This window comes from Glycine max, chromosome 8 (assembly GCF_000004515.6).
Source record: "Glycine max cultivar Williams 82 chromosome 8, Glycine_max_v4.0, whole genome shotgun sequence".
Taxonomy (NCBI): Eukaryota; Viridiplantae; Streptophyta; class Magnoliopsida; order Fabales; family Fabaceae; genus Glycine; species Glycine max.
In genome coordinates, this window is record NC_038244.2 from 30,939,290 (window position 1) to 30,957,371 (window position 18,082).

The 18,082-nt window shown below is 35.2% G+C and overlaps 2 protein-coding genes across 3 annotated transcripts; one reads left to right on the forward strand and one right to left on the reverse strand.

The window, feature by feature from the left end:
• Positions 1–8,887: 8,887 nt before the first annotated feature.
• On the forward strand, positions 8,888–11,029 carry LOC102662917 (protein MAIN-LIKE 1-like). The gene is made up of 6 exons (XM_006586423.2): positions 8,888–8,962; positions 9,053–9,286; positions 9,390–9,767; positions 9,885–10,049; positions 10,153–10,770; positions 10,853–11,029. Exons 1-6 carry the CDS (start codon positions 8,888–8,890, stop codon positions 11,027–11,029), a joined length of 1,647 nt encoding a protein of 548 aa, XP_006586486.2.
• Positions 11,030–12,090: 1,061 nt separating this feature from the next.
• On the reverse strand, positions 12,091–17,524 carry LOC100820080 (uncharacterized). Of its 2 annotated transcripts, none has more exons than XM_041017817.1 (10): positions 17,229–17,524; positions 16,078–16,147; positions 15,469–15,593; positions 15,128–15,236; positions 14,973–15,036; positions 14,831–14,886; positions 14,606–14,713; positions 13,463–13,612; positions 12,700–12,786; positions 12,091–12,558 (listed from the first exon to the last, which is right to left on the reverse strand). In XM_041017817.1, the coding sequence occupies exons 1-10, from the start codon at positions 17,438–17,440 to the stop codon at positions 12,325–12,327; spliced, it is 1,215 nt and encodes a 404-aa protein (XP_040873751.1). In that variant the 5' UTR covers positions 17,441–17,524; the 3' UTR covers positions 12,091–12,324. The 2 variants fall into 2 exon arrangements, with proteins under 2 accessions (XP_040873751.1, XP_006585864.1); XM_006585801.3 differs by having other exon boundaries at positions 12,700–12,870.
• Positions 17,525–18,082: the final 558 nt, after the last annotated feature.

Genomic DNA, 18,082 nt, shown 5'->3' on the forward strand with positions numbered 1-18,082 from the left:
GGTGTTGTGCATTCTACTCTTTAGTGTTTCGAAAGAACACTCAATAGGAACTCGCATTGGTATTGGAGTAGGATATTGAAAAGAAAAAAAACACTAGTCTTGTTGTGTTGGATGGATCCATTTGGAAAAATAAATGCTAATTTTGAGTTAGCAATGGTTAAAGTGCTTGTTTCTCCCAAGAATACCATAATATTGAGATTCAATTTCGTTTGTGAAGGTATATTGTGTGGAAGTGTGTGGCTATATTGAGGGTGTTTGGTGTTATTTATAGTTGTTTGAATATTTTCCCCATTGATGTGTATTGGATTCTCATAAGGTTAGAATTATTTATTTGATAGAGGCTTGTCTGGAATCCAATATTGATTGAGACATGTCATTATTCCAATTTTGCTTTTATCGATATAATGCATAGTATTGTCAATGTCGACTGTGATTTTAGCCTATTACCTGGTGTACCAATCCATTATTTTTTTAGACTTTAAATTTAAATTGAGTTTTCCATTCAATGTCAGTTTTGTTGGTGAAATATCTATTGTTAATTTAGAGACTTGTGTAAATTTCAAAGTGTTCTCAATTCTGAATGTCATTTTACTTTGGTACATGGTACACCAAACATCCATTATTACTTTCAGACTTAAATTTAAATAGTAAGTTGTCAATTTAATGTTAGTTTTCAGTAAATAGAGACTTGATTAATTCGGGTAGACTTATAAATTTCAAGTGTTTGCATTTTAGGGAGTTGTCATTGTTTGTTATTTTGTTGTTAACATAAACTAAAACAAATGATTCATTTTATTACATAAAGTAAGTACTACAAACAACAAGAACAACAACAACAACGGAACAAAGTAGGCAATGCAAACTCACAATGACATAATGTTAAAGTAATGAACACCGACATAGCACACCACGGTAAAACCTCAAAGCAGAAACAATTAACACACACATCATCCCCAGATTACCAACCTCGTTTGAATATTTGTTCGTAGGAAGGAGACTTGTTACTATCACTATCACTATCACTATCACTACCATGGTCTTTGACCCAGCAATCTGCACTATTCTCGTATTCATCTAATAGGTCCTTAAGATTGGAGGTTGAGTCATGTTGGTTGTTTGGTGGGTTATTGTTGTTACTAATTATGACAAATAACTCCACAAATGATAGTGCTGGATTGTTGTAAAAAATGTTGAACGTCTGTCGAGCATTATGATCATCTCCCAGAATAAAACATGTGTGCATATGTGGTTGTCTTGGCTCAAATATAGGGCATAAAAAATGGAGATGTTGAATATGTTTGTGTGGTTCAATATTTATTTTTTGTTGAACAAGTTCAACCAATTGTGTAAGAGTTATGGCCTTGTTGACCATGAAAGTTTTTGTATTGTTACTAATGAAGGTGGTGCCCTCATTAGTGTTGCAGATTTGGTCATTGTAGTAAATACAAACATATTCAGTTGGGTGACACATAATGGTAAAGGTTTAGATGAATATTTGAAAGTTATACGAATGTCTTCAACTGGTAATGGTATTTATAGAATTTGTCGATTACGTGCAGTTATTCACTGTGCAGTCACATGCAATGGTAAGTAAATGACATTTGAGCCTGTCCAGCACATGGTCTCGAGATGCGATAAGGGTCAGTGCATTGAGCAGTAATAATTAAAAAAAACAGCTTGAATCGTTCTCACAGGCTTTTTGGATTCTTTGTCGTGAAAACTATGAAATAAATTTTTCACAGATATTTTTAATGTATTGGAGATAACTTTTATAAATTGCATAACATGATCTCTTAAACATTATTCTAAGGGTCGAAAACATAATTTTTTTTTATTTTTTTACTATTAATTTGAGGTCCTTCTTGATTAAATTATTACATGATATATATATATATATATATATATATATATATATATATATATATATATATATATATATATATATATATATCTTTTTATTCTTTGACATAAAAAGTATGAAATAAATTTGTCACAAATATTTTTAATGTATTGGAGATAAATTTTATAAATTGCATAACATGACTACTTAAACATAAGATAACATGGCATGACCACTTTAACATAATTTTGAAAACTACACAGAAGGGTACTTAAACATAGTTGATCCCATTATCATAACATTTTATACTTTAATGACCAAGATGATGACCAGTCCCACAAGGCGGTGGACGTTAATTACGTTGTGGATTTCTTTAATGTATCACTAGTTCTCCCTCATGATGATGATGTTGTTGTTCTGTCTCAAGGTTTTCACTATGAGTTGCTACAGTTGAAGAACTTAGTCCTTTCTCTCCAAATGAATATAGTGCATCGAACAGTTGTAAAGAAGTTAAATATGATGCCACAGAATTTGGTGTATTTAAATTGACACCAAATAAATTGGTCATCCATTCATGGTTAGTTGCATCGACTGATTCACAAGTCTGGCCAAAAGTTTGATGAATAGGTGATGGAGTACAAAACATTGATTGAGGACGTGGAACTCGGAAATGTGTTTCTTCAACGCTTCTCCCTGTTACATTATGGGTAATTGTTGTGCGTAGATCATTTAGTTGTTGTGCAACAGACAAGAAAAAAAATAGTGTTTTGCCTATACCATTCCATATACTCCAGTGTATGTGTCACTGAACCTTCAACTCATTGTCCAGTTAAAACATCATTGCATTTATTTTTCCAAATATAATTCACCCCACATGATATTTCATCTAGTCACTGTAATGATTGCCTCGCATGTCAATTTGGTAAAGTCAATCAAGATTCATGAGATCAATAGAGATGTCTTAATGTAGTCCAAATTGTAGTTTGACCCGATTTGTTGATGTCATTCCATGATGGGAAAACAAATAATTACAGTACATGCAGACCATAACTCTACCAACTTCTAATGATGCCCGACACAATTCTCTGTACAGGTTTGCTAAACAAGCAAAACCTCAACTATACTTTTTTATGTTGTCAAAATCACGTAATAGGTTTGAATACATTAGATGAACTTTATTTCTAGATTCATCAAGTATTAAAGCACCACCAATCATGTATATTACGTAAGTTCTACACCTGCATTGTAGTTGGTGTATTGTTGGTTGTTCAGGTAATGGTGCGCGCAAGTATCTAAGCAACCATGTTAGCTTTAGTGCGGTTCCCTTATGTGCATTATCTGGAGGGACTTCGCCTAGAAACTCGTCGCATAACTCCTACAACGACCTGCCTTGTTGCTACGATCGTGTAAATTTTAATTTTTAAATGAAAACTTTATTAGTTTGCTTGTGAAAAATGAGAGTAAATTTTCTGCAATATACGTTCACCAAGCAACGCACAAATATATACATATTTATATTAAATCAGTACACATCATTATCATAACCATCAACATCATCTCATATCATTATTATCATAAACATCAACATCATCTCATCTTTGTGTTATTAACGTCATCAGTAATCGTATTTCATATATATATATATATATATATATATATATATATATATATATATATATATATATATATATATATATATATATATACATACATATATATGTCATACCCTAATTTCGTCTGGGGACTATCATTCATGGATATTTTGATTCCCCCTAGCCGAATTGAGCTGTTCGACGCTTGTTACCACGTAAGACAAAAAATCATTCGATGTTTTGGTCAAGGATGTGGAAAATACCCAAGGGGAGGGGCAAAAGGGTCTTTTTTAGCTTTTTTCTGGACCCTGGCTCGCCCAAGCTAGCCTCTGGCTCACCTAGGACCCCAAATAGCTTAGGGGTGAAGTAACCTGCTCGCCTGGGCGAGCAAGGTTACTTTAGGGTGAAGCCACAGCTCGCCTGGCGAGCTCCAGCTCGCCTGAGTGAGCTACCAAAGACCCAAACCCCCTTATTTCCTATAAATAGGTGGGGGGGTCTCAAGGAAGGGGGAGCTTTGAACATTGAGAGGTTTAAGTGGAGAAATCAAAGAGAAGAAGAAGAAAGAAGAGAAAAACGAGGCCAAGGAGCTACCGAATTGCGACCGTAATCGGCTTCTACATCATTCTTCGTTCGTCATCCAGTTAATATTTGTTTTAAGGATTTGGATACGGTCTATGCACCCTTAGGGGTCCTCTTTTTTGCTTTGCGCATCTTCATCTCATTCTTCTACCATCCGTAATCACTTTTCTTCTTGTAAAGTAAGTTTCAACCAATCATTAATGTCGTATATCATCTTTTAAAGAGATTGAAAGTTAATGAATAAAACCAAGATGAAATCAACATATAACTGAATTTCCCTTCATTAAAGTCACTTGAGATCATTTCAAGGTCCAATGCCTTAATGACTCTCCCCTCTTTTCTAATTTAAAAGATCGTTTCAAGGTCCAACGCCTTAACGATTCTCTCCGCTTTTCAAAGTTTAAAACATCGTTTCAAGGTCCAACGCCTTAAACGACTTTTGTTCGCAATTAAAATCAATCTTTCAAAAAAACATAAAATCAATGTAACACGCAAACTTCCAGACTTAAAGAACTACGTACGTCTGAATTCCTCATCGCACCTGAGGATACGTAGGAGCAAGGGCAACACCCTTGTCAACCCCAAAATAATAATAAACATAAAAAGGGAAAATACATAATTTTGAAGTCATGTTTACACTCGATTAAAGGCTGTCGTCCTTTGTTACGGGCACGTGGGGTGCTAATACCTTCCCCGTGCGTAAACAACTCCTGAACCCTTATTTTTAAAATTTGCAGACTTTCGTCTTTTTGGTTTTTCTAACGTTTTCCTCGAATAAACGTTGGTGGCGACTCCACGCATTTTCTTCATGGGAAGATGCACTTTTACGTTTCGCCTTGCCCTCCCATCAAAGGGTAGGTTGTGACAATATACATATAAATTTTTATGCCTAATATTCACACTCTCCAGGTCTTCAGACAACACAAGTCTCATACAACAATGATATTATTCATAATTTCAATCATCGATAGCAATTAAACCACATCCCATTAGTAAAAAAAACACAATTTTTCTTGAAAACCAGTATGCAAAAGGGACAAACATACATCACTATAGTTGAGTTCCTTGACCCCAACTACGTTGTCAAAGCAGTAAACCAAAATAAACTCCTTTTACCTATCGTGAGTTTTCCATCAGATCCTCTTTGCATCGCTCAGAGACCTCTCTTGTTCATGTTCGTCAGTCTAAATGTAGAGTTCTATATACCAAATCGAAGGGAATTTAGTATAGATTTAAAAAACAAGGTTAATAATAACATTTGAGGTCAATTATCCATGTCAAAACAGAAGTAGCTAAGAGATGTTTTGGGTTCTACTACAAAGAGACGTCATTTTAAAATTCCGATCGCGCCAATGTGACCAAGGTTTAGCGAAGGTCACAAAAATAACATCAATTTTATATAAAAAAATATTTTTTTAACGTCTCATTTTCAAGGGTTTTTCAAAGGGAGTGTAAAAACATCCTATCATGGTACCCAAAACACAAGAGACCACTAAGAGAAGCTCAAACTAACTAGGAGAAAGGCATAGAAGTCAAGATTACCTAAAAAAAAACTACGAAAGAAAGGATTGAGAGCTTGTTCTCCACCGAATCCTTGAGGTGGATTCTAAGGATTTCGCTTCGATTAAAGTGTTCCTCTCCATGCGATGGTCTGGTGCCAAGCAACGACAGCTCGTGGTGGCCACTGGTGGTCATGAGTGGTGGAGGAGGAGGAGTTAGGGCTTCTGGATGGAAATTTTTTAGAGAGGGAGCTCAAAATGCGTAATTTTATGTTGTTGGATGTATTTATAATCTGCAGATCTCACTTAGCGAGTTCATCTCACTAAGGGGAAATCCACTTTTGGCACTGAGCGCTAAGCGCAATTCCTCTCGGATTGGAATTTGTGTTGAGTGTGACATAAGTTTAATAAAATTTATATATGTAAAAAAATACATTATCAAAATTAATTGTTACAAAATTTATTATGTAAACTTATATATGCATTAAATATACATTAAAAAATTTAGTATTATATATAATGACATTAATTATTTTTTTAACATAATTAGTCTATTAGCTTAGTTGGTTATAGGTTCGAGACCTCCACGTGTCATTAATTTTAAATTTTAAATTATTTCATCACAGGTTCAAGATCTGCATGAGCTTACGGATTGTCAATCCATATAGACCAATCCGTACGGATTGACCATACAAATTGTCAATCTATATAGGTTATACATAAGGACAATGTTGGAATTAAAAAAAATATGTTGGGCATAGTCGAAAAATGACTAGTGCAGGAGAATGGAGTTTCAAGAAGGGGAAGGGGATTTTATGTTTTTTTATCAAATATTTATGTATTAAATTATGTTATTTTAGTATTTAAAATAGAATAAAAAAACTAAAATTATATCAGTCAATGTTAAGAAATTAACTGTCAACCTTTAAAATTTGAATGTAGGACTAAAATGACTGATTTAAAAAATGGGGAACTAAAATTATTAATTGTGAAAAATAGAGGGACCAAATGTGAAAAATAGAGGGATCAAATCTGTATTTTAACCAAAAAGAAAAAGAATAGTACTAGGAGTGCTGCTAGGTGCACCCAGCAGTTTTGCTGGTGCACCCAGCAATTGCTGTGAAAAGGCTATAATGCCCTTGACTAATTTTTTTTTAAAAAACGTAACCTCTCTCCCGCGCACCTTCGTCTTCTTCCTCCAACGGTTCTTCTTGCTTTTTCTGCTTCTTCATTTTTCTTCTTCCTCTCGCGCAGCTACTGCATTCTTCTCTTGTTCTTCGCCGCCGGTCTTCTTCTTCTTCTTCTTCTTCGCCGCCATCGCCGCCATTGTTGACGTGTTTAGGAGGAAGGTGTCGGTCTTCGCATTTCTACTTCTTCTTCCCGTTTTTGCTTCTTCTTCGAGGTAAGTTTGCTGTTCACGTTTTGGTTATTGCCAGTGATGGCAGAAAATGCCGTGGGGAAGTTGATGGGTTGTTTACGGATCACTTGATCCGTAAACCACTCACAACTTCATTTTATTTGAAAAGCTGCCAATTATTTGATACATTGTGAGTTTTTTTTTTTTGAAATTAGGAATTTTGGTTATTAGGATCAACTCTGAATATATGCTAAATATTTGATAAATATTGTCATTTTGGAGAATATCTAATGTTTCAATTTGATTTAATGCGAATATGTAATTGCCTTTGATGTAATTGCCACTTAGAACTGAATGTAGAATCGGAAAACTGATTCAAATGCCTAGATAACCTCAGCAAATTAAGTTCAAAAGTAACATGATTAGGACAAATCCCTAAAACTTGATTAAATGTTTATCCTTGAGAGAAAAAGGAAAATGGGAAATCATTGCTTCACCTAACTCACCTGCCTAATGTCTATGAACTTCTTTTGCTCTCTCTAAAGCTCAAAGGCCTGCAATCATTTCATTCTTCAAAAAGACAAATTGAGCTCTAAAATATATCCTTAACTAGGAGATTATTTATATATGATACATTTTGGAAATTTCAGGTTACCAATTATTTTTCTTTGTAGCAACTTATTTATAATTAGAGGATCAACATATAGAATCAATGTAACAAGTTTTTATATCAATCATTATGAATAGATTTCATTTCATTCACACAGAAAATATCATTATCTGTAATTCACGTTGAGCTCACCCTTTAAGATCATGAGCTTCAAGTAATTACAACTTATAATTAAATCTAGATCGCATATAAACATTACTTCTGCTTTTGTTATAAAGTATATAACTATATATAAGTTGGTATTGAAGACTAGAAGCATGTATATATATCTAAATTTCTTTCCTTTTCTTTTTCAATTGTAACCCAAAGTGAAACTAACGACACTTTGTGTGAAGTGAGCCATTTCAACAAATGCTCCATTAACCTTAAAACTGTGCGTGTAAATGTATTGATAGCCATTATGGCGAGCACATTATGTCGCGGACAATGATATTGTGCCCGTTTTCAATTGTTTGTTTGTTAGGTAATGTGAATTTTTGAACCATAGTGCTCACTATAGTTTATATATCCATCTAAACAGAAGGGAGAGAGATGGAACCACAACTGGACAAAATCATAAGAACTAGTTTACCATAAAGTTAATTTTTGCTAAGAAATTGAGTTTCTAAGAACAAACCTCTATAATCAAGCTTCCTTTCACGAGAAGAAGAGGAAACACATTATAGTTGACCACTTGGCTAGCTAGCTAACTACTAAACTACAACACTTCCCTTTTTCTTGGAGCCCACTATTTGTATTTTCTTGTCAACAATCAAACACTAACTAGTCTCTTCAAGTGCGAATAGATTATCGAAATGAATTTTGTTTGGTACAATGAAGTCTTCTATGCTACATTCCTTGCCTCTCTAGCTTGTTTAGCAAAGCTGTGATTAGTGCATCCCTCTTCTCAGCCCTAGCTTCTTCCCTAATCCTCCTTTGTTCCTCCCTTTCTCTCCATCTTTCCTCCATCATTTCATTCTTCAAAAAGCAGCCCAACCTCCTTTGCTTTGAACAAAGACAATGAATTTTATTCATGTCTTAAAAGGAGAAAACATTCATTATCCGGTGGTCACACTACTAACTTCACTTTCAATGTTCACAACATATTTAGGACTAGCATTATTAGCTTTTTATAGAACTGGTCAACAAAAACATATTGGTCAATGTGGATTATTTCTAGATAGAATGCTATAAGGACAATCAATTAGTGTATATAGAAAACATTTAGAGAGAAAGTTTTATGAGGGTTAGGAGAACAATTAATCCGCAGAAAGTTTTATTTGTTGACCATTGTTTGTCAGATTCATAAAGCTCAGCAAGTTAGAGTAATTGAATTGAGTTAACCAAATGCTTGAAATTTGAGAAAATGAAATGAGTGATGGATTTTGCGGTACTCATTTGCAGATCATGGTTAGGACCAGAGGATTAGGTCGTGCCTTAGGTCAGGTCACTCGCAGAGGCATGGGCAGAGGAGATCATGATGATTTCGATGATGCTCCACAGCGTTGACGACCTACTGCATCCACACGGAGGCAGCGAGTCACTGTGACTGCGGATCACGTCGATGAGCCAGTCATCCCTGACCCAGACGTTCAGGATGACCCGATGGAGGCACTAGCTGCTGTGGAGGACATTCATGCGGACATTCCTGCGGACGCAGGCATAGAGGCGGCTGAGGATCAGCCTCAGGGATTTCCGGGTGGTCCGAGCGACCCATCTGTGCTGACAACGTATGCGGATCACGTTGCTTGCAGCGTATGGACGGGAGAGGTATTTATACTATTTATTTTTAGTTACTTGTAAATTATACAATTAGTTTTCCTTTAAATGATAATTTTAACGAATTTTGCGTTCCTTTTATACTTCAATTCAGGAGCGTCCTGAATTGAAGTTATCCTCGCATGGGAGGAAGGTCCATAGTTTAGGCTGGCCTGTCCCTGCCATTGAGGGACTTATCGCTGGTACAGGACTAAGTCCTCTGATCGGGTGTTCGGTAGACACCGGCGATCGGGGACTTTTGTCCGTGTTTGTGGAGCGGTGGCACCGGGAGACGTCTAGTTTCCATCTCCCGGTGGGTGAGCTCACCATCACATTGGACGACGTCTCCTCTCTTCTCCATCTTCCCGTTATAGGCGACTTTCACGCATTTGAGCCCTTGCACGTGGATGATGCGGTTCAGATGTTGGTGGACTTGCTGATGGTGTCTCCAGAGTCTGCTTGGGCTGAGACAGTCCAGTGTCGTGGACCGTACGTACGCCTGCAATGGATATGTGATATATATCAGCGCCGATGCCAGGCAGGTCATTAGACAGCTGCGGCTCGTGCATATCTTCTTCACCTGCTGGGTTGCACTCTGTTTGCTAACAAGAGTGCAACCAATGTCCATGTTGTCTACTTGGAGGCCCTTCGGGACCTCAATATGACAGATAGGTACGCTTGGGGAGTGGCTGCTTTGGTTCATATGTACGACCAACTAAACGATGCATCCATGAGCCACAGTCGACAGCTTGGCGGTTACATCACACTGCTGCAGGTAACAAATATGTTTTTCATTCATCCAGGCTAAACAATGTTCAAATTTAAATTTTGTTAGACTTTCATTATTAATGTTTATAATTTGAATGTTACATCTGTAGTGCTGGATTTACGAGCACTTTTCCTCAGTTGCGGAGTCCACCGCTGATCAGGACTACGACGAGACTTCTCCGCGTGCGTGCAAGTGGATTGCGACGAAGAAGACCGTGAAGAGCATTCGCACGCCGTCGTATAGGGAGCGCCTGGACCGACTCCGGATTCCGGATGTCTGTTGGATCCCGTATGGGGAGCATTGGGAGGTCCGAGACTTCCACGTCAGATCATGCTACTCCGGTCTCTTGCGCTGGGGGCCTGTTGCTGTGTATTACCGACCGGAGAGGGTCGTGCGGCAGTTTGGTTACACACAGACCATTCCTGCTCCTCCTGTCGATTCATGGGTCTTGTATGATGATATACACGACAGGTGGATGCACTACGAGGATCATATCGTACCTGCAGGTGAGGTGTACGTGGTGCCAGGGGCGTGTTCCAGTGACTACATCGACTGGTTCTTCCGCATCTCCCATCCTTTCATGACACCAGGCCACACAATAGATCCTCTGCCTCATGGTCACGCCCCGCAGCCCCGAGTCGTCCCTCAGGCCCCGCAGACAGATATCCCTCGTGTGCCGGAGTCAGGAGCATCGTCGACATCTGCGGAGGAGCCCAGACATGCAGTGGTAGGTAATACTAATAATTTACGTAATTTACCTCAATATTTGCATAATAATTTGTGTAATTAGTTTGTTTTGTATGTAATAGGAAGTTTGTGATGACATTGTTAAGCGGTTGGAGCGCCATCTGAGTCTAGGGGTGGTCACGCTTGGCTCATCGACACATGAGGTGATCGAAGAATGCCTCAGATTGGCCAGGAGTGTCACGCAGGACCATCTAGTATACGTTAGGTGTAGACACAGGCGGCGCACTGATCAGGCTTAGTTTATGTACATATTTTACATTGATATTCCTTGTATATACAAATATTGTACATGAACTCATTTCATGAGTATTGTTGGTTTTATTTATTTTCATTACTAATGTTAGTTTTATTTATTTTCATTGATTGTGTATTCCATTTGTGTCTATATACACGCGTGTTATAACTTTGAATATAATTGAAATAAAGAAGTTGAAAAGGGTGTAAAAAAAATAATTAACCAAAAAGTGCACATCATTCGTTATCTAAGATCTTATATAACGTACTAATATTTTTAAATTTTCTTATAATTACAATTTTCCCACTTATACTAATGATCATGTAAAAAAATGTATTATAAAGTAGTTAGTATTTTAATTTTTTATATAATACTATTTATTTTTTTATATTCTTTATAATATTAATAATGATATGATTAATTCTTTATAATATTATCTTTTATGTATTTATTGATTTTTATTAATATGTATAAAATAACCTTAAACAATAATTATAATGTGACTGAGTAAGTATTTTAATATCATCTTCTAAACAAATTTATTCTAAAAAAATATATTAAAAAATTAATTATTTATAATAAATCAATATTTATAAATATATTATACTTAATAAAATAAAAAATAGATTTAATTATATTATAAATAAATATGTTGTATTTAAAAGTATATTATAATTATTTTTTCCACTTACGGATCAACTTGATCCCTAAGAGACTTCCGGATCAGCTTGATCCGTAAGTTGATCCGTAAGTCTGTTTCGGATCAACTTGATCCGTAAGAGACTTCCGGATCAACTTGATCCGGAAGTTACAGATCAACTTACGGATCAAGCTGATCCAGAAGTGGAAAACTAAGCAAGGACAATTTTGGTATTTTTCAAGAATGCTGGGTGCACCAGCAATAATGCTGGATGCACCTTGCAACACTCTAGTACTAGCCACCACCCACAAGGCCCATTCGGGTGTAACCTATGCTTCTAAAAGAATATCAAATCAACTCAAGGTTAAAAACACCCTCTTGTGCCTTTAAAATTAGAGGAACAGCTATTCTGAACGGCAGTACACTGAGGAACGAATAATTTCTATATAACAACTATTTTTTTTTTTTTTGTAACAATGTAATTCATATTTTTACAGCATCAGGTGATTGTCAGAGTTCTATTTTCTTTACTTGTATGGATTCACATGATTGGCATTCTCCGAGATAGGATGAAAGAAGTGTCGGTGCCAATATTGATTTATTATACATTTCTACAGCATGTGTTCTTTAACTGACAAGGACCAGATGAAACCGTGACCTTAGGGCCGAAGAAGTTTAGGCCCTGCATTGGAGGCTATCCAGGCTGCGATGACATCGACAAGCATATCCATGTCCTTTGAAACTTCAGCGCGCAGGACTCCAGAATCCATGCCTAGCGAGTTTCCTACTTCTTTCGCAACTATCTCCCACGGTGTTCCAACAGTAAGATTTGACAAAAGCTCACTTCCACGATTAACTGCATCGGCCATTGCTGGCGGAACATTTGGTAGGGCCTGCAAGGTGTATAATAAAAGTTATGGATAATGAGTTTGTTTAAACTTGTTTTCTAGAAAAAGCACTATTTTAACTAAAAAAAGTACTTTTTTGTATTTTTAGCTTCAGTGGAGAAGTGAAGTTATTTTTGCTAGAAATACCTGTTGCAATGGAAGACCGTGATCTCCAGGCAACTTTCGTATTGACATGTCTAGCACTGAGCTAATGGCTGATTCTGAACTAAGCACCTGCGCTAGAGTTGAAGTCTCATCTATTAAATCATCCTGGAATTTTATCAGAAGATTTCTGGATATGCCATAGTATGATTTTATCTGAAGAATTAGAAAACAATAGATGAGGAAATTAAATGCAATTATGCAAACCGAGAAAAAATAACTCTAATAAAAAATAAGAAATAAAGAAAAGCTGCTCCGAGAAATTACTGCAAATTTCAATACAAAGGTCTCACAACTTTTGAATTTTGAACCCTAAGTTTAGGGTGGCACAAGGTTAAAAGTAATAAAATTGAATTGGAAATGAATGACTATTTTTATAAAAGCATGCCAATAACTCGTGCAATCTCTGGTTTGCATGATATAACATCCCCCCTCCCCCTTCATTATAAATAGATGCAAGATATAATCATCTCATATGAGAATAAATGTAGGATTATGCAACAAATATAAAGAACCTAGACCCTAAAATGACGTTCAGTTAAATTTGTCTTCTAAGGAGATTAAAATCTATAAATTCTGCAACCTAAGAATTTGTTAGTTGTTACAGTTAAGAAACTAGTTGTAACACAAATGTTAATTAGGAATAAGAATATAAGATTATGCAAGAGGATATTATAATTCTAACTCTATTCTAAACAAATAAATATGCTCATTGCTGAGAATATTAGAAATCTGAGATGTCGCATACAAGTCGACGTGTCTCCTCAGGCTTTGGAGAAAAATCTTCTCTTCCCTTGACCAAATCCATGTACAAGGGAGGGAGCTGCTCAACTAAAGGAAGAACCTGCTTCATAATTGGAGGGCTAACGTTTTCTAGTTGCTTCAAAGTCATCTCTGCCTGCAATTATCTTAGATTAGCCATCCAAAGAATTAAAATGAATAATGTGCAAAGGAGCATTTGTTGATGCTTGAAAACAATAAATCTATCCAAAATTTTCTGCCAGACTAGATATGACAGCAATGACTATCAGAACAAGGATTGCAGAGAAACAAGGAAAACTAAAGCAAATTCCTTAAGGTGTGGTCAAATGAAAAAGACCACCCAGTTTTGTTTGGTTTTTTGGCAATATTGTAGTTGACTACTCCCTTACAGCAACAACCTCCCTAGCTGTGAAACATTGTTGAATTCTACTATGCAATTACTGTGATGTGCAAGTTGCACTTGAGGAAATTTACAGTAAGCTCCCTCGAGACATGGTCTACTTGGCACCCTTAATTTTTAATATCATATAGCAACAACCTCCCTTTATTATATATCCTAGACTTCCCATTTCTCTCTTTCAAAAGCATTTGAGCAAGAAAGAAATATTAATTTCTTAAAAAGCCTTTCTATTTGCAGTTACTGATTTTTCTCACATAAATCAAGAACACCTTGAGTGAGTTGTCAAAGACTTTGACTGAAAAACCACATAAGAGCGCATTTTCTGAACAGATTAGTTAATCACTTATTTAATAAACTCTTATTAAATGAAAACTTATTCATAAGCTTAAGTATGAAACTAATTGAAATAAGCTAAAAAGAATTTATATGAAGGTAATAAGCCACTTCTATGAGTCTAAATAAGCTAATCAGAATTCCCTCCAAGTGTATCCAATTATACTAAAAAGAATGACCAGATAACTAGAATTTGTCTACATCTGAAATATGACTGTCGAACTATTGTTTTCCAATAATCTGAAGTAAAGTTGTCGTAATAGTAAGATATTAAACAGGAAAGGAGCCAAATTCTATTTGACATACCACGAGGAAGGTTGATTATATTTCTACTAGAAATTATTAATAGAGGTCTTACTCCATTTCTGTATAAGATAGTTATATAGCAATACTGACCCCAGCTCTTAGAGTTGGTGAAGAAAAAATATCTGATAGAAGTGGACCAATGGTTTGAGCCATTGGGACGATCACAGGAGAGAACAAAGGAACAGCTGAACTTGCTTCCTACAATGGTGAAACAAATTTAGTCAATCATGATTAGACAACCGAGAAATACAGAGAAAATATGTCTTCACCAGAGGCAGCTATATATAAGTTGCTTGCTTGATGACAACAGCATACCTTGTTATTGAATGCCATGAGAACATTTCCAGATCTTTGCACTGCATATCTTGATCCTGGTAAAATAACTAATATATTCAGTATCCACTAATCAAATCAATTTACTTTGTATGTCAAGCTTAGCAGAAGAACTTCAATATACCAATCAGAAGGTGGACCACCGACCCCAAAGAATGGCCAACACCAAAAATAGGAAGGTCTTGGATCTGAACAAATGAGTATCTTTAACATTTTCATTTAAAAAAGAAAATCAGAAACAGAAAGAAACTAGTCCTTGGATCACAAGTTGATAATTACTGTTTCTTGCAGTGTGCGATAGCACCTATCAAATTTGAACTGTACTTCATCAGCAATGAGGAAGTGATCAAACCCACTAGCATATGGCGTTGCAATGATCAATATACCCCTAGTAACAGAAAGGGTTTTATAATTAGTTTTTTTTCATTGTAGATCCTAGATTTGAGTCTCAAAATTATCCACATGTTAATATATTTCACAGAACAGATAAGTGTTTGTCAGGGAATTGGAAAACCTTCACACGGCACACTACACTAACACATAATTATCATATTTTACAAAAAAATTCTGTGATGAGAATGTAATTCAGAGGACTTTGGGAACTGAACAGTGAAACATACTTTTCTGAGAGACGCTCAAGAAACCTCCGGTAGGTAAGCTGAGGAGCAGCTCCAACAAATATACCTCCGATAAAATGCACTACATAATTGGGTTCAGAGCTTTTCGGTTTGAGAATCCAAGCTCCCTGAAATTATAAAATGAGTATGTACAGAGTAGATTTAGAATAACTCCAAAACAAAGGGATAGGAATAGGACCATATAACTGTTTCTTCCAATGTGCTTCTAGGAAGCCAAAACCAAATTGCTTCTTTTAATATTCTAGAAACACTTTTGAGATATAAAGCCATTCATGCTCACAGGTGCCAAAACCCCATTGTAGAATAAAAACTCCTTGACTATTCTAGAAACACTTTTTTAGGACTCAGATTCCTCCCACATATAATGATATAATTTTCTTCTCTAAGTTGCATTCACCAATCTTCTCCTCTAATAAATAATAAAGAATCATCTTTATCAGATTGCTCAGAAAAGGGATAACCTTTTTCAAAATAACTGAAGCTAGTACCAAATATACTACAGACTGACATACTTCCAAACATGAATACAATTTTTACTGTATGATACAGAATATAAAATAACATGTCATTATCATACAATAAAGTGTATACCTCAACTTCACTCCAGTCTGGGGAACCCCACCAACCATCCTGTGATTGTCTAACAGAATCTGTAAGTAATCTGCAAAGGAAAAAAAATAAACCCATAAGGTACAACCTTACAATTGTAAACTGCAGTTTTTAATACAAAACTTAATGGTTTTTTTTTACAGAAAAACTTAAGAGTTAAAGGGTTATTTAATTTGAGAAAATGTCTTCTATTTTTATTTTCTGTTTTAACTGTAAATTACAAAAGTATTTATTTCCCATTTTCAAAGATTTGTACAGGAAATGGTGAATTTTTTGTTATTGTTTTGACTGTTTCATATGCAAACTTTTGAAATTAGAAAATAAAGAATAAGATAGTATTTTTTGCAATTAAAAGTAAAAATACAGCATTGTCTCAAACTAAATGATTTGTTAGCTTTTCTTTTCTTTTTTCGGTTTTCCACAAGTATCCTTGTTCAAAGGCAATTCGAGACACGATAAGGCATTAAATATGGATACCTCTCAGCATAGTTCGAACCTTATTCACCACATTGTAGTAGGGGATTAACCTCTTCTGCTAGACCCAACTCTCATTGGTATTAGTTTTTTTCTTTCTTTTTGGATGCACTAAAGGTATTCTCTAATACCTTCTGAAGCAGCAAAATCACCTAAGTACAACTAACATCTTCTAAGTTCTAACAAAGCTTTTCCATACATACAATTAAAATTAAATCCTGATCAGTATATAACACTGGCACTGTTCCCGACTTTAAAGAGAAAAAATTCTGGCTGTGTACACTTAATCATATAGGTGGAGCCATCAGAGTAATCATAAAATACTACTCCCTTTTATCCCTAATTATAAAATCTATTTTTATAAATTTGTTTAAAAAGTCTTTTTCTAATGATACATTAATTATTTTTTCTTAGAAGCAATTTAATAGAGATAAGAAAAGGATAATTTTAGAATAATAATACAAATAATTAACATATTTAATATGATTAACTAGATGAATTATGAATTATTTTTCTTTATGAAAGGATCTTATAATTAGGATGAAGGGAGTATCATATAACAAAATTTAGATTGAAGCTTTTTCCTTCAGGGTAAAAAGAACTCAGGTAGCATAGACAAATACTAAGTTAATTTTGAGGTAGAGAGAGAGAGAAAGGACCTCTCGATTTGCGAGTAAACTTGAATAGCTTCGGATTGGGGTCGTCGTTGGATGTTGTTGTCGTTGTAATTATTAGAGGTGCAGCATATTCTGGTGGTGGTGCCAAAACGACGCCTATAACGAACTGAGGGCTTTGCGTTTAACTTATGGGAATCTGTTCCGTACAGTTTCAGTGTGACTCTGTAGCTGGGTGTACACAGCGAGGTAGCCATGCCAATGTCAATATGCCTTTGCGTTTCGTCGATTCCAACTGTTTGGAGTTGGTGTTGATTGGTCAATGATGAATGTCTGAATGAACCATTGAACCATCTTATTGTGAACTCTGTGTCACCCGATTAATAGACCCGACCCGAGAACCAACGGAATAGATATATTGAATAGTCAATTAAGTAACAATTAAAAATAAAATAAATTTTTGTTGTCCTTAAAAGTTTTGATGATAAAATGCAATTTTCGTTCCATTATGTTTTTAAATTTGTGATTTTAATTTTTTAATTGAGACATTTTATTTTTTATTTTTTAAAAATTCATGATTTTAATTCTTATATTTTAATTGAAACATTTCGTCCTTCACTTTTAAAAAAATTGTAATTTTAGTCTGCTTAGTCAATTTCTGACTTGATTATGTACTATACTAATTTTTTAATAAATTAGGATTGTCAGCAATTAAATAATTTTTAAAAAATTGTCATATGAATAATAAATATACATATATCAGTCAACGTTTACAGAATACATAGATTAATGTTTGAAATTAATCACAAGGATTAAAACTATGGATATTTTAAAAATGGGAGACAAAATGTCTCAATTAAAAAATGAGACACTAAAATCACAAACTTATTAAAAGTGAG

Bases quoted from the DNA above. Each gene is read 5' to 3' on its own strand.
- LOC100820080 (XM_006585801.3), bottom strand. From the start codon at position 17,440: ATGGCTACCTCGCTGTGTACACCCAGCTACAGAGTCACACTGAAACTG. The intron at 15,037-15,127 runs GTAATTATCAAC...TCATTTGTTCAG, and splicing joins ATCGCACACTGCAAGAAACA to ATCCAAGACCTTCCTATTTT. The intron at 12,871-13,462 runs GTATGCGACATC...CTAATTCTTCAG, and splicing joins CTGAGGAGACACGTCGACTT to ATAAAATCATACTATGGCAT.
- LOC102662917 (XM_006586423.2), top strand. From the start codon at position 8,888: ATGAGTGATGGATTTTGCGGTACTCATTTGCAGATCATGGTTAGGACC. The intron at 8,963-9,052 runs GTCACTCGCAGA...ACACGGAGGCAG, and splicing joins TAGGTCGTGCCTTAGGTCAG to CGAGTCACTGTGACTGCGGA. The intron at 10,050-10,152 runs GTAACAAATATG...TTACATCTGTAG, and splicing joins GTTACATCACACTGCTGCAG to TGCTGGATTTACGAGCACTT.